We start from the raw sequence: 16,506 nt of genomic DNA on the forward strand, positions 1-16,506 counted from the left end.
AAAGAATCCTGCGCCCGCTGTGGACTTTGAGGGCCTGATGAACCCTTTCTGTAAGTTCTCACGAATATATGCTGACATGGCTTGAGTCTCGGGGACCGATAATGGGTACGTACGTCCTTTGGGAGGAGTCTTCCCGGGGAGAAGATCAATTGGACAATCCCACTGACGGTGGGGTGGCAGTGTGTCGGCTGATTGTTCGCAAAACACATCAGTAAAGTCTCTGTAAACTTCAGGGAGACCAGGCAAAGAGGTGGCGGCGACAGAGCGCACAGGTATCACAGGATTAATGCAATGCTGATGACAATGGGGACTCCATTGCTCTAATTGCAAAAGCGACCAATTGATATTAGGATTGTGGAGCCTGAGTCAGGGGAGACCCAACACAATATCATAAGACGCCTTGGGAATGACAAAGAATTTAATCTGCTCCTGGTGTAATGTGCCCACTTTTAGATGAACCAGTCTGGTACAGGAACGAACTTCACTGCCCGGAATTTTACTGCCATCCACTACTTTGACAATGAGATGAGGATGTAGAGGCATCACGGGAATTTGTAACTTGGTAACAAGGTGTTGAGAAATGAAATTCCCTGCCGACCCGGAGTCGACCAAGGCGGAGCTTGATCTAAGTCCAGCAGGGGTCTCCAGGGACACTGGAAGGGTAAAGTCAGTACAGGGAGGAGACTTTGAGACATGACCTAACCTAACTCCTCCATTACAGGTTAGGCCTTGGAGTTTCCCGATCGCTCGGGACAATCATTGATGAAGTGACTGGGAGCAGCACAATAGATGCATAGTTTATTGCGCTGCCGACGGGAACGTTCCTCAGGAGTCAGGCGTGATCTACCTATTTGCATTGGTTCTTCACTCGCAGGGGACTCTAATCGTACTCGGGGAGTAAACTTGGGAATTAACTTCTTTTGTTTTTCTAGACCTCTTTCTCTGAGGCGGAGATCAATCTTTATACACAAGGAGATTAAGTCTTCCAAAGAATCAGGGAGATCGCGGGTGGCCAGTTCGTCTTTAATGCAGTCTGACACTCCTAGCCAGAACGCAGCCGTCAGAGCTTCGTTATTCCATTGTAACTCAGATGCCAAAGTCTGGAACTGGATCACATATTGTCCCATGGATCGGGACCCTTGTTTGACCCGTAGTAAATCTGTGGATGCTGAAGTGGAGCGTCCAGGTACGTCAAATATACGGCGAAAAGTCTGTATGAACTTGCCATAGTCTGACAACAGGGGGTCAGATCTCTCCCATAGAGGTGATACCCAATTGAGGGCGGCGCCAGTTAGCAGAGAGACGATGTAGGCTATCTTGATTCTGGCGGTAGGGAAATTGTGCGGGAGGAGTTCGAACTGGATCTGGCACTGGTTGATAAACCCTCTGCAGAGTTTTGGATCGTCGTCATATTTGCTGGGAACCGGTAGCAGGAGGCGAGAAGGTGAAGCAGCGAGTGGTGACAGATTCCCCTGGGCAGTTGACACAGGAGTCGGCAATGATTGCTGCAATGTGTCCAATCGAATGGATATCTCTTGGAGGAACTTTATCACTCGCTGCTGAGTGGCTTCTTGAGTCTCTATTCGAGCGGTAACATCTTGGATGACCGCTGGTCCCATACTGGGGTCTTGAGCCGAGTCCATCGGTCTTGAACAAACTGTCAGCGCAGGCGGTTTTTGTGTTCCCGGCTGTGACCGTGGTGGACCAGTGGAGGGCGCTGGAGAGCCAAAGGCAGAAGGCTTAATGTAGGACATACACGGGGAGATCAGGGCACAGCGAACCAGAGTGTTGGCGGAGACCAGAAACAGGGGCGCGGAGCCTAACCTGCCAGCGGTATTCACCAGGGAGCCCCGCAAGGAACTTTGGACTTAGCTGCGTCTGACAGGCAGGTCGCGGCCCCCTGCCTGGTCCTCTGGACGCAGGCAAGGGCGATGATACTTGAGACTGGAAACGGATATGAGAGTACAGCGAAGGAGATGCAATCTGGGGACTGTAGAGGATTGCACGGGATGTCGACCAATGGTGTCGACAACTGGTGGGAGGCTCAGGTATTGTGCTGGAGCAATAGGACGTGGATGGTAAGTCTCTATGATACACAGCAGAGGAGTGTCAACTCTGGAGTCGACGGAGCCTGTCGGTAGTTCAGGACAAGATGGAGAATGTCGCTGATGGCTTGGAAGCCAATGATGGTAATTAGCGGTGCACCGGTTACTCGACTGCAGAGGTGGAATGGCAGGAGTCTTCTGGAGATGAACGGAACCAGGTAAGTATCGCAGGTGCAGGGAACGCTGGAGTGAGACACAGGGGAGCCTGGAGATCTCGGAGTCTTGGGAACTTCTCTGTCACAGGAGAACACTGAGAGCAGATAAGCAATTGTTCAAGACAAGGAAGGAAGGCCGCAGGCCAGATTTATCCCCCTTGCTTGTCTGTGATTGGCTGCCGGCTGCAGCACCAATCAACACTGGGGAGTGGAGCACACACCTTGATTCAGGTACAGGTGTGCGGGTCAGAGGTGAAGCAAATGGTCAGTGGGGATTGGTCTGGGTGATCAGCTGACCTCCTCACTGCCAGTCACTGGAGACCCTCCTCCTTCTGCTGCTGCTCACTACCGCTAGTAGTGGAGTGCTTGGATTTAAATGTAAAAATGTTATAGTAATTCTGTTATTTTCTTATTTGTCCCAATTTTAATGGTACAAATGTGCAGCTTCCTTATGAACTTGCTTAAGTGGATGCGTGGACCTCTGTACTTCTTGGCAGTGGGAACTAAAACATAATTGTGCATATATAAATATGATGTACAGTACTGTACCACATAATTAGTACTTTTCTGTAATGTTTCTGTATATTTTTTTTAGAAGTGTAGGCATTGTGTTTCCTATAACCCTTTTAAAACCTGTTTTCAGATGATTGATAATCTAATTATTCAGACATAAAGATGTAATAGTTTAAGTACATAATTGTTGATCATTTAAATTGCAGTTGTAATAGAATGACACGTAGATGCCATAAGCATTGCTTTAATCTGGAAGTTACACCCACAAAACAAGTTAGATTGACGTAGTTTATAGCATGCATTGTTCCCTGCCATCATATTGCTGATACTGTACAGTATGTTGATAAATTAGATCAGGGGTTCTCAAACTCGGTCCCACAAAATTCACATTTTCCAGGTCACCCGGCAGGTGCACTCATTACTCACTGACATTTTAAAAGAGCTACAGGTGGAGCTAATTATTTCACTTGATTCTGTGAGGAGACCTGCAATACATGCACTGTGTGGGGTACTGAGGACCAAGTTTGAGAACCTGTGAATTAGAAAATGTCTTGAACCTTGTGTTCTATCTTACAGGGATCCTGTGGCTTTCATTAGGGTCTGAGTTGGCATATATTACCCTACTGGTAATTAGTTTTGTGCTGTTGCTATTGGAAATGTTTTACACCGGGAACCCTGTATGTGGACTGAAACTTAATGCCTTTGCTGCAATGTCCTCAGTGCTTTCAGGTAATGAGAGTTAATGTCAAAATGTGATTTTAATAGCCTAACAAACACAATACTGAAATGGTAAAATAAAAAAGTCTACTAATCAGGGGAGGCTCCAATTGTGGTGCTGCAGCACAGTTCAAAATTCAAATAGGTGAGCCACACCCACTACCCAACCGCCATTCCAAACGGACTCGCTAGTAGTTAGTGTTTCTCCCCTATTTGAATTTTGAACTGTGCTGCAGTCCCATATATGGATCTGTCACTGTTACTAATAATTCAGCTGCTTATCTAAATCATAAAAATTTTATTTATTTTCTTCTTCTACAAGTATAACTTTTGGTTTCTTATGTTTAAGTTGATCTTCTTCAGCCGAGTTCAGCCTGCCTTTTTCTTCCTTTTTTTGAAAAGCATTTTTTTTATTATGTTGATGCAAGCTGATGTTTCCTAAAAAAACAATAAAATGGATGCGTTCAGCATTCCTGCGAATGGTATGCCAGCAGGATCCATACCAATTCTAGAATCAGGACTACCACAACATCCATTAGGATTCTGGTGATAGAATTCTGACTAACGTGATCCAGAATGTGTGTGTTTGGTACTTGTGCCCACGATATTCAGTCGTATGGCATTGTATTCAATTAAAAATTGTATACCATTGTATATGGCAATGCGATGCGATTTTTAATTGTAAATTGCCCACCATCCACCATTACTCCACAGCCACCAGGTGAGCGGCAGGTCTGCCCGCACCTCCCCCCCCCCCTCTGCCAGCACCCCACCCCAGACCCCCGCAACCCCCCCCCTGCGATTCGCGCCCCCCTCCCGCAATTTGCAGCCCCCCTTCCGCGATTCATGGCACACACCCCCCCCACCACCCCCCCACAGCAACCCCCCTTCCGTGAATCGCGGCACCCCCGCGCCCCCTCCCTTGATTTGCGCCCCCTCCCACGATTTTCAGCCCCCGCGCCCCCCTCCTGCGATACGCGACCCCCCCGCCCCCCACCCGCGATTACCGGATCCCCCGCACGCCCTCCCACAATGCGCGGGCCCCACTCCCGCGATTCCTGCCCCCCTCCCGCGATTTGCGGCACCACGTGCCCCCTCCCGCGTTTAACGGGCCCCCCCGCACGCCCTCCTGCGAATTGCGGACCCCACTCCCGCGATTCGTGCCCCCCCGAGCCCCTCTCCCGCGATTCACGGACCCCCACACCCCCCTCCCCCGATTCGTGGCCCCCACGATTCACTGCACACACAAACCCCCGCGACCCCCCTCCCGTGACCCCCCTTTTCCCGGCACCCCCGCGCCCCCTCCCGCAATTAACGGGCCCCCACGCAATGCCCTCCCGTGATTCACGGGCCCCCCTCCTGCGATTCGGGCCCCCCTCCCGCGATTTGCGGCACCCCGCGCCCCCTCCCGCGATTAACGGGCCCCCCGCACGACCTCCCGCGATTCGTGGGCCCCCCTCCCGCGATTCGTGCCCCCCCTCCCACGATTCGCGGACCCCTCCTGCTCTCATGCACCCTAACTCCCACCCAGTAGGAGGAGACACTGACTCAGGGCCACCCTCCTGTACTCCTGTGCTGCCATGCTGGACTCTCACCCACTGGCAGAAGCTGCACAGTGTCCCCCACCCTCCTCTTTAGTCCCCCTTATGACCACACACCCCTATTACTACCCAGCCTCCTGTTTTCCTGTGTCCTGACCTCTGCCAGTGGGGAGCCGCTGACTCAAAAACACCCTACTATACTATTGCGCACACACACACACCTAAACAACACGCATGCACACCCCCCCACACCCACAAATGTCACTGTACCATCCACACTATCAATGTACATCTTACTCTGTAACCGCTTTTTATTTAAACAAAACAATGCACACCCCCTTCCAAATCATATGCTCTCTATTTAACATATTTCACCTATAACTCAAGTTGCAATACAGGGCATCTTTCATACAATTCTAACCATATTTCTCACAATACAAACGTTCACAAATTAAGGGGGCGCAGACCGTAGGGCGCGATGAATCACCTAGTTTGGTAATATAAAATGAATAAGAAATGTACTACTTAGATTGAAAAATGTAAATACATACAGTAAATTGATAAACATGCAAAACCAGAAATATCATACATTTCCAAAAATGTAATAGCTACATCGCTGATTAGATAAATAAGATTTAATTCTAGAATCCTGACAAAGAACCACAAGGGAAGAAAAAGATTAGGATTCAATTAGTTGGTAATCCAGAACAAAATGTTCAAATCAAAACACAGATTTGTATTCAATTATTTGGTAATCCAAAACAAAATAATTCCAATCAAAACACAGATTTATATTCAATTATTTGGTAATCCAGAACAAAATAATTCCAATCAAAACACAGATTTATATTCAATTAGTTGGTAATCCAGAATAAAATTTCCAATCAAAACACATTTATTGCCCTTTACATTCTGCTCTATTTTCCTTCAGACCTGTTTATACTAGTCTGTTTATACTTGCAGGTTTAACAGATTATCGCTTCCCCGCTGAATGCCCACTCCACCTTGCCACCAGAATCCCCTTGCTAGCATGTGAGGGGTTGTGTATGAGTGGTGCTGGACAACTGCCCGACAATCGGGATCCCGACAGTCAGTATACCGACATTGGAATCCCAACTGCCGGTGCTCCGACAGGGAGGATTCTGACTCACAGGGGCTATTCTCCATTTTGGGGGTCCACAACTCCCATAGAGGGAGAATTGAACCTGTGGCAAGCGAAGCGAGCCACCGAGCCAGCTGCATGGCAAGCACAGCAAGCCCGCAAAGGGCTTCTTTGCGCTTGCCCCCCTGTCGGGCATCTGATGTCAGTATACTGACAGTCGGGATCCCGATTATTGGACAGTCATACCCATAGGTGTGAGCACATTGAGTGTTAGGGGTGCACAGGCACCCCCTAATGCTGTGACTACCCTTATGAACACCACCCTGCCACTAGCAATACCTTTTACCAAATTACTGTATTCCATAAGCGCCCATAAATCAGTCATGTGTGTTTTGCAATGTTACTTGTACTAGACCATTGTCATGTTACTACATACCTGTGCCATCCATATATTTTTTGAGGTTTTTTGCATGTATCTTTACACAGAGTAATTAGAAGACTAAAACTGAAATAGGCAGGAGATTATGGTGTGGCTGAGAGACGTTTTATATTGTAGCGAGTGCCAATAGATGATGGTGGACATGCCTGATTGGCGGTGTTAGACACGCCTTATGGGTGGTGTTAGACATGCCCAATAACTTGTACGAGACACTCCCTTTGATGGTGCACCCCCTAATAAAATGTGCTGCGCACGCCTATGGTCATACCACACTTTGTACAAGAACGCATCCCCTCGCATGCGACTGAAGTGGAGAGAATTCATTTAATAGTTGTCTAATCTGACTTCTGGCCCCATCTGATCAGACAGGAATCATGCCCACAATGTAGGTAAATGCTGCATATAACAATACATTGTGCCTTTGTCCAGCAGATTATATTGGATATATGCCAGTGCGATGTATCACTACATAACATTGCTGTGTAACTGGTTCTCATCGTGGGAAAGTACTGTATGTACCCATCTTAAGGACAATGTTAGGTTTTCATTCTGTTGTGCGTCGTAGTCACAATTGGATGCAACAACCCTGCTTAATAAGACAGCACTGATTAATATCATGTGTAACACTTCTATATCTGTGTGCAACTGAGTCTTAAATCTGTATAGGAAAAACAATTGAACTTGGTGTGAAAAAGACCTCGGTCATTGCACTTCATATACAGACTCGGTCGCACAAAGATGTACTGTACACGTGTCACATACTGTATCAAATAAATGAATGCAGTCTCATGTAACAGTTTTGTTGCATCATATTGTGAATGAGACACACATTCGTGCAGAAAAGACACAAAAAGGGACCTGGGACAGAGGGGATGTTTGGCATGACTGCAGCAATAATATATAAGGAACATCTGTATAAATAAGATAATGTGGAACAAGTGACCTTAGCATAAAATACAGTATGCTTCTCTATTATAGATAAAATTTACGTTGTTCCCCCTCCTCAACAAACACACAAGTTTTGAGATAATATTTTGCCTGAAGTGACTGTGTTCAGTTCTGGAGGCCATATCTCCAGAAGGATATAAATATATTAGAGACTGTACAAAGAAGGGCAACTAAAATGGTGCATGGCCTACATCACAAAACGTACCAGGAAAGACTAAAAGATCTTAATATGTATACTTTGGAGCAGAGAAGGAAAAGGGGGGACATGATAGTAACTTTCAAATATATCAAGGGCTTTAACAAGGTCCAGGTGGGAGACATTCTTCACAGGAAGAGGAGCAGCAGAACAAGAGGGAAAAAGCACTGAAAATAGAGGGGAAATTTAAGGAAGAATTACTTCACAGAAAGAGTAGTAGATAAGTGGAATAGCCTCCCATCAGAGGTGGTAGAGGCAAATACAGTAGTACAATTTAAACATGCTTGGGATAGGCATATAATAAGGATCAAATATGGTTTGAGGTAACATGTTTAAAAAAGAGGCAGACTAGATGGGCCAAGTGGTTCTTATCTGCCGTCAAATTCTCTGTTTCTATGTGACCCTGCGAAGCGTGTCTCATGACTCTGGCATTAATCCCCTTATAGTTGAGGTGATTAAATACAAGGGACCCCTACACCCTTTTTTCATGTATTTTCAGGACCAGGGTGGTCTGGCTAAAATAGCCTGATGCTGGTTATAATTACAGGGGCAAGCTATTTTTTACCTTTTAACCTGTAATTTGCACAGTTGCACACAGAAGCACTGAACAGATCCAGATCACACAGATATGTGTAGGTATCTGCAAACACACTGCTAAGGAGGTTGTCTATTTGAAAAATTTATTTTTGTATGAGTTTGCTCTGTGTTTATAAACATGATCTGTCATACATTTCTGTATGGAAATTACGTTTGAGTTGATTTGATGGTGGCTTGACTTCTGTTTGCAAGTTTGGCCATGTGCTATAGTTCACAATATGTTTCCACTCCCCTATTTGACAATAGAAAATCTCTGTTTAAAAAACTGTCCAACCTCGCATGAGAATGCAAAATTGTTGTAATATTGAGGGATGTAATGTCCAAATGACATAATGGCTGTATTAAATGAATTAGCACAGTGTCCATGTGTATCCTAGTTGCAACACTATGGGACTAAGATGCATTTCAACAAATAAAATTACAAAAGTCTTATAGGCACTGACACTATACAAGGCGCTGCATTGGAGCACATATAGTATGTACCACCTTTCCCACTTTGCCAGCAAGCTGCTATAAAGTGGATACTGTAATATAGGATAACACTGTCTGCCATTACCACTGCTTCTCGCTAGTTTGTTCCCTCTTATACTTGTGTGGAAGCAGCTACCTATAGCAGAAGCTTTGTTTCAACCTATTGCTCAGCGATTCTCATTTGTTAAGACTTTAATGCATGGGTCTTCAAACTGTGGCCCTCCAGGTGTTGTGAAACTACATGTTCCAACATGCATTGCCACATTTTTTCCTATAAGAGCATGCCAAAACTGTCAGGGCATGCTGGGACATGTAGTTCCACAACATCTGGAGGGCCACGGTTTGAAGACCCATGCTTTAATGCATGCATTATACCCTCATATTAATTTTATTGCTGTTATTAGATCTTTCATAGTTGTCCATGTTATTAACAAAAATGGGGTTATGTTTGACCCCATTGCCATCCCCACTACTGTAAATAGATCACCCTATGAACTGTCTACCAAGGTTTGGCTCACTACCTTTACACCATCATCATAAGGGATAAACAACACAAAAGATCTCTGTGGGTTCTTAGTATTGTTTATTGCCACCTCGTGTGCGTTTACTACTCTACAAATGTAAAGGAGAATATTTAACTTCATAAATAACAAAAAAGTGGTTAACTCAATAGCCAAACAAAAAAGGTGTGCTGCAAAACACATAAAAGTTTGGGTGAAAAATAAATAAATAATAATAATAATAAAACTAATAGCACGCCACACAAGATCTCAATGACTATGTGCAGAGTGTTGGGACCAGCACTGATTATTTTTTTTCAGTCATTTACCCAAGTCAGTCTCAGCCTTTTTGCTCCTATATGCCTTCACTCATCTTCCTCATCCCTGAGATCAGATTTATGTATTTGCTACTTAAACAGTGGTGACCTTAATGAGGTTTTACTGATTATAATGGTTATAGGAAAACATCAGGCTATACCCTAAACTTGCAATCAGCATTCCCAGGCTGAGTAATCAGTCAATGTGCTAGGTACACGAATGACAATTTGTGAAGTGGATAATTATATGCTTTGTAAAGAAATAGTTGTGAGATAAATATCTCATAACACAATTTTCTCATAACACATACCACAGCCCACTTACTATCTCTCGACTCAACTAATTTTTATGCTATGTTCCCCCCCCCCCCCACAACTCCCCCAAAACATCCCACCAAACAGAAACCCCAATTGAATGCACAGCAGAGTATCAAATGGTACGTAATGTTACAATGCAGGGCTCAGGAGTTGCCATTTTGATGTCACCCCTCAGTGGGTGGCACCTGGGTGTGAGCTGCACACCCCCTTATGACACCACTGTAACAAGGCATGCAATCATATATCACTGAAATATGGATCTGAAATCCAAAATCATTTCAGGATCAGCACCGTCAGGATGTTCTCTTTTATAGCACTGATATGAGGGGATGCTTGCACCAGAGCCAGATTTGCATACACATATGCTGTACATAAGCCGAAGGGTTCATGTGGGTATTATATAAAGATACAGCAGGATTTACTGGTGGAAATTTGTGGAGATTTGATCAGAAATGTATGGACAAGATAGGCATGGAGAGCAGTGGCTCACTTGTCATAGGGCAGGATGTTCTAACATCTGCTGCCCTGTATCGAAGGGCACCGCATTCTTAATAACCACATATGCTCTAACATACTGTATGTGGTTATTAACGCAAGGGACAGCTCTTGGGATAAGAGCTGTCCCTTGCGATGCAGCCACGGCGATGGACTTCCGGGTCTGAGACCCAGGAGTCCGTCTGCACATGCTGGGCCCGGGGCCGCGGGGCATGCTTGCACAGCGCTGCAGTAAGAAGCCCATTGGCTTTTGCAGGGAATCGCCAGGTTTTGCTGCCAATTCCCTCCGCAGCGCTGACACTGCAAAGGGGGGGGGGGGATTTTGAGAATCCAGAAATGCGTTAAAAACCGACAATGGGGTTTTTACCGCATTTCTAGTTTAGAGCATCTCGCCCATAAACCTTTTACTCCAGTTTCAACTATGAAAATTAGTAGAATAATACAAAGAAGATATTTATAATATATTCCTTGTTTTTTTCATATTATTACTAGTCAAAACTCTGGTGCACACTAAAGTAACTATCATACTTTAGTGTGCACCAGAGTTTTGGTGCACAAAACTCTGAAAGAGACACTTTCACACCACACTTCACTATGCTGAGCATCTTTTTGTGTAACTTTACAAAAGATGCCCATATTCTGAATGTGTCTGCTGTTGTATCTGATATGAAATGCTACATTACAGTGTTTTCTAGTACACCACTGTGATGTAGCATGTAGATGTACTCCTGCTAAAAAGTCTCCTCTCCAGGCTTCTACAAAAGTCGGCAACCCTAGGCATAGCCAAATTATTATAGCGGGCCATAGGTAGTGGTGATACTGTGATATTCAGTAGGCACTTTTTTCTGCCTCCTGTAACAGTGACCAAAGAGTTTATTAAGATGCCCGGAGAGTACAAACGGTGCAAATGCGTATGCATGAGACCACTTGCTCTGTGGGCCCTCACTGACTGACCATTGTGGGATGCACAATTAACCTTTATTTTCTGGGATTATTTCAAAATATTAGGTTAAGTAAGTTTGAATGTCGTAGTCTAACATACTGTAGATGTGTTCTTATGACAACCATACTATCTATAGGCATGAACCTGAGGGACAAGATCCAGCCCAATGACTAGAATTCCTTTTGGATTATAATCACCATGTATCTGTTTTCATTATATAATGTTTATGTTACAGGACTTCTAGGGATGGTTGCGCATATGATGTACACTCAGGTTTTCCAAGCTACAGTCAGTCTTGGACCAGAGGACTGGAGACCACATTCCTGGGATTATGGATGGGCATTTTAGTAAGTTTCTATATTATTTGTGGATTGATATGCGAGCTGCATTTGAAGCTAATTTTTTATGGATATTCAATCTGGGATTCCAACTGTCAGAATCCTGGCCATTTTCATCCGATCCGACAGTGACTCGACAGTCTGAATTCAATGTTCCGACTGTCGGAAAATCCGTGGATTGTCAAAAACATCCACGGATTGTCGGAAAGCGGCCGTGAATTTGACAATCCGCGGCCGTTTCCGACAAAACAGATCCGACTTTCAAAAAAAAGGTCAGATCTGACACCCTTCAAGGCTGTCGTTAACGGAAGCATTGAATAGGTGAGTGCTGATATTTCCTCTGTTGGGAAATCTCATCACAGATTGAATACCCCAATAACTTGTACACATAAGAGAAAATATATTTTTTCGGCTTATCATCTTCTATCATATTTTAGCACTGCTTGGGCTTCTTTCACTTGCTGTATGGCTTCTGCTGTGACAACTCTCAACACATACACCAAAACTGTGCTGGAGTTCCGAAGAAACCAGAAAGCGTTTGAGCAGAGTCTGAAAGAGCAGACGTGCTTCCTAGATCACAAAGAGATGAGCTTCTATAGAGACAAGCCTATCCACTCTGTGTCACAGAGTGTGGACTTCTACTCAGAACTTCATAAGAAAGTCCTGCTCAGGGACCATACAATGGACCTTCAAGATGTGGAAGAGTCCTTGGAAGAGGAACGCTGCTAGATAACTGGAGATGAACACAGAACTGTTCTTGCAGAAGACTGCTCTTACAATAGGCTTTTATGCAGTTGCAGTGGATGCAATTTAAATATCCACCAATATATGTAAAACATGTTATGGCTAGCAGGACTGGCCTTTAGATTTCCCAGAACTGTCTGTACAGACTTTCATGTACATTGCACTTTCCCAGTTCCGCTCTTTTTTCTCGAAATCTGTGACTGAGTTTTAGTAAAGGTCCATACACACTAGGCGATTTTGCCCAGCTTGTATGTGCAGAGATGACCCCTGTCATCGCTGGGAGGAAAACTGCTCAGTGCATACACACTGTTGGAATGGCTTTGCATAGCGCAGCGCTATGCAAAGCCGCTAATCTGCTGGCAATACAATCAGATGAACAGCTTTCCTGGCAATGATGCCGGAGCGTGCATCACAGTTCACCGCTTATCACCTGGCCGTACACACTGGGCGGCTTTGAGCTGAAAGACACTCAAAACACCAACTTTGAGCAGCTTTCAGCTCAAAATTGCCCAGTGTGTATGGGCCTTAAGTAGCATCTAATGTGGAAACAATTGTTACTGCATCTGCAGGTCCTTCCTGGTGATTTCATATTGACCCTCTGCTGAGAACAAACAGCTCGCCAACAAAAAAACAATTCATATGCAGATGTTTGTTTAGTTTAAGATAAACAGCATACACACCAAGAAGGGTACTAAAGCATGTGACTATCAGTGGCAAGTGTGTGGGGTGGGGGTCCACAAGCAGTCCACAATTCAGGGCATTAGAGCAAGAGTATAAGTCTGGACGAGCTGTAGAAGAACCTAATAATGACACCGGACCTTAATGTACACATTTGTCTTTTTACACACTGGATACTGTATTCAATACAGTATAAATATTTCAATGGTATATGGCTGTTTCAAACATATGTAATAAATATAAATATATATATATATATATATATATATATATGTGGTCATTAAAAGGATAAACATACTATAATAAATACTGTACAGAAACAGAATAGAACCATTACTGCACTAAGCAGACTTTCTTCCACCTCATGGTAATGTAGGGTACACACCAGAACGATTAAGGCTAAATCCCATCAATCTGGATCCAATTCCAACCGATTTTATGTAGATTGTATGTAGATTTGGCATGTTTTTGCTTGTTTAGATTTGATTTGCATCCGATGCGCATCCCTGCTGTTCATTTGGTCATTTTACAGATCCTACCTGCTGCAGGTAGGATCTGTAAAAGTACTGGATACACATTCAGATTGGATGCAGATCGTTAGCAGATCATATGCAGATCGTGTGCTCCAACGATCCTGATCGTTAGCAGATCGTTAACAGATCGTGCAATGTCTGCTAACTATCAGGATCATTGTGGTATGTACCCGGCATTAGGCTCCTGTCTCTAATTCCTGGCAACTGCTCTTTGGTCCTGTGCAATGATTGAGGACTGAGGGGTGAATTTATGAAGCTTGGAGAAGTGTTATCTATCCACATAAAGAACGTTATGAGCAAGGTGATAATGGTTCAGCCAATCAGCTACAATATGTAAATTGACAGGTAAGAGCTGATTGGCTGAACCATTATCACCTTGCTCATAATGTTCTTTATGGGGATAGATAACACTTCTCCAAGCTTCATAAATTCACCCCTCAGAACTACACACACACAGAAAACTTGAAAGAAGAAGCTGCTACCACTGGGCAGGTGCCACAAGTCTGACACTTTACGTAAATGCATAATGTAGCGGCATCTTCCGTATTATGTAGCATTGCTATTGTTGTCATAATTTGAGATACTTGCTAAGAGATGGCGGCTTCCGGGGAACCGGAAACCCTCTTGCGTTTGCCTATGAATATTCATTATGGACCACAGCAAAGACTTCAGTCTACAGCGATCTGCAATATTTATAGTTGTGTACATACAAAGGTTAAGTGAGATCAGCTCAACACCTTATAAAATGCTGCTGTTGGCTGTACAAAATACAAGTGTGTGACAGATCTTTTCACTTCCTCACTAATTAAGGTTTTTACTAGATGAGCCATTTCAGTTTCTCACCTGGGTTTTAAAAATAAACTTATTTATGAGTTTTGAGAATCACTGTTGTAGAAACTGAACTGTCAACACTTGCTGGGGATAGCTCTGCTAAGCACAGGAATCTACAGTATGTGTATATGGAAGTCTGCTGAAGGAGGAAATACCTCTGGAAACGTTTTGCTTTTTTTGTGAAGGATTAGATTCTCTTGTGTATAAATGCTGTCCTGTGCAGCGATTCTCTTCACATGTTTATTCTACTCTGCTTAAACTACATACTGTACATGCATAATGTTTGTATATATATATATATATATATATATATATATATATATATATATACAATTGCTCTGGATGAGGGCACTGAATAAAATGTGTTTAAGATAAAATATACTAAAATATCTATTGACAGAAACATTATGATGTTTTTATTCCAATGGAATGTGAAGCATACCTGAATTGGGCCCCAGTAGCTATTGCTAACTTCTATTGGCTACATTGCGCAGAGTTTAATGGGAGAGGGATCTGCAGGATCCATATTTGACAGAGATGGAGTGAGGCTTTGAAAGGGGGTGTGGCTACAAGTCAAGGGGGTGTAGTCTCTCAGCCCTCCATTCCCATTTCTTTATGCAATCTAACATTGTGCCGGGAAGCAGAGCTGCACAAACCTCCCATCTCTGTCGGTTGCATTTTCCAGAAGCGCTAGATAACCAGTCTGGCCCTGCTCTACTACTTCGGGGGCCCCTCAGCTCTACTGCAAATACACAGCCTGCAGACCACACAGTGCATGTGTAGTAGTGCTGAGGGGTCCTGAAGGATCTAGTCAATAAATGTGCCCCTTATAGGAGAGTGAAGGGTATGAAGTGTAGTTGCGCTATGACCATATTACGGAATACACCTAGGAGCCTTGCTCAGTTGCTGTATTTTGTATCTAATAAAGGAGCTGGTGTATACTGGCAGTTATGTGGAGTACAACTTGTTTCAAACCGGTTCTTCCATTTAAAATAAGACAGTTCCTTCAATGGGTTAATTGACCTGAACACATTTTTTTGGATGTAGCCATAACTGAACAATGCCATAGTCTCTAAAGGTTCATTCCCCACCCTTGGTTCTGCACATGTTTGAGGCATGCTAACCTCGACTACATAATCTCCAATAAACAAATCAGGGCCTTATCTGTAATCCTGGGATTAGGCGTTCCCTTCAAAACTGTAGGGAAATTAGTTATGAAAGGGGATTCAAAGCACTGAATGAAAGATATAAAGAAACCAAAGGATTATGGGAATTGTCTGAGATCCTCCTCTGTAATCTTTTTGGTGATATGACCTAGTAATTGACCACCAATAATTTTTTACTGATTGAATGGAACAGGAAGTAATTTATAGTAATTCCCATATTATAAAAAGGCAAGAAGACTCGTCCGATTTATTGTGTAAATAACTAATATTGGGCACTTCGGCATTATATTTGATGATGCTGTGCACTTATTGTAACACGGGATTCTTTTATTTCTAGCCATTCGATCTATTTTTATAAACATACAGCACCATACAAGACACACTAAGGATTTACAGATTTCTAACTGAAAAATGTAGTTTCTGCATTCCTAACTACAGTAGAGTTGTGTTTCTCTTCTTTGCCTTAAGCAGTCAGAAGACTGTAAAAACATTCTCACCTACAATATGCGCATTAAGGGGACAATTCTTGGCCACGTGTGTTGTTCTTGATCAGATCGCATCGGGATCGAATCGCACGGCATGCATGCGATCTGCATACAACTTTGACTATATAGTGCAAATCTGCACTATATAGTCAAGGCAGCCAAGACTTTCTGCTTGCGATACGTGAACGCGCATCGGGATCGCAAGGGTTAAAACTCCATGCGATCTGCATGCGATCCCGATGACATTTTGACTATATAGTCAAAATCTCATGCAGATTGTACCCATGTGTACACACCATTAGTCTTCAGAGAGTGACTTAGATTAGCGAGCGTTTCTGAAATCATTCAATGGTCGGCGGCTATTGAATTATTTT

At 43.8% G+C, this 16,506-nt stretch overlaps 1 protein-coding gene across 2 annotated transcripts in view; it reads left to right on the forward strand.

The window, feature by feature from the left end:
* The window catches only part of GSG1 (germ cell associated 1), a 41,736-nt gene extending 27,852 nt beyond the window's left edge, over window positions 1-13,884 (forward strand). For both annotated transcript variants that reach the window (XM_083156577.1, XM_083156576.1), the window contains 3 exons: window positions 3,350-3,502; window positions 11,593-11,704; window positions 12,133-13,884. In XM_083156577.1, coding sequence (XP_083012703.1) covers window positions 3,350-3,502; window positions 11,593-11,704; window positions 12,133-12,424 — 557 coding nt within the window. In that variant the 3' untranslated portion in view covers window positions 12,425-13,884. The remainder of the gene's footprint in view (window positions 1-3,349; window positions 3,503-11,592; window positions 11,705-12,132) is intronic.
* The last annotated feature ends 2,622 nt before the right edge of the window (window positions 13,885-16,506 follow it).

Source organism: Crinia signifera, chromosome 8 (assembly GCF_055691185.1).
Source record: "Crinia signifera chromosome 8, ASM5569118v1, whole genome shotgun sequence".
NCBI lineage: Eukaryota > Metazoa > Chordata > Amphibia > Anura > Myobatrachidae > Crinia > Crinia signifera.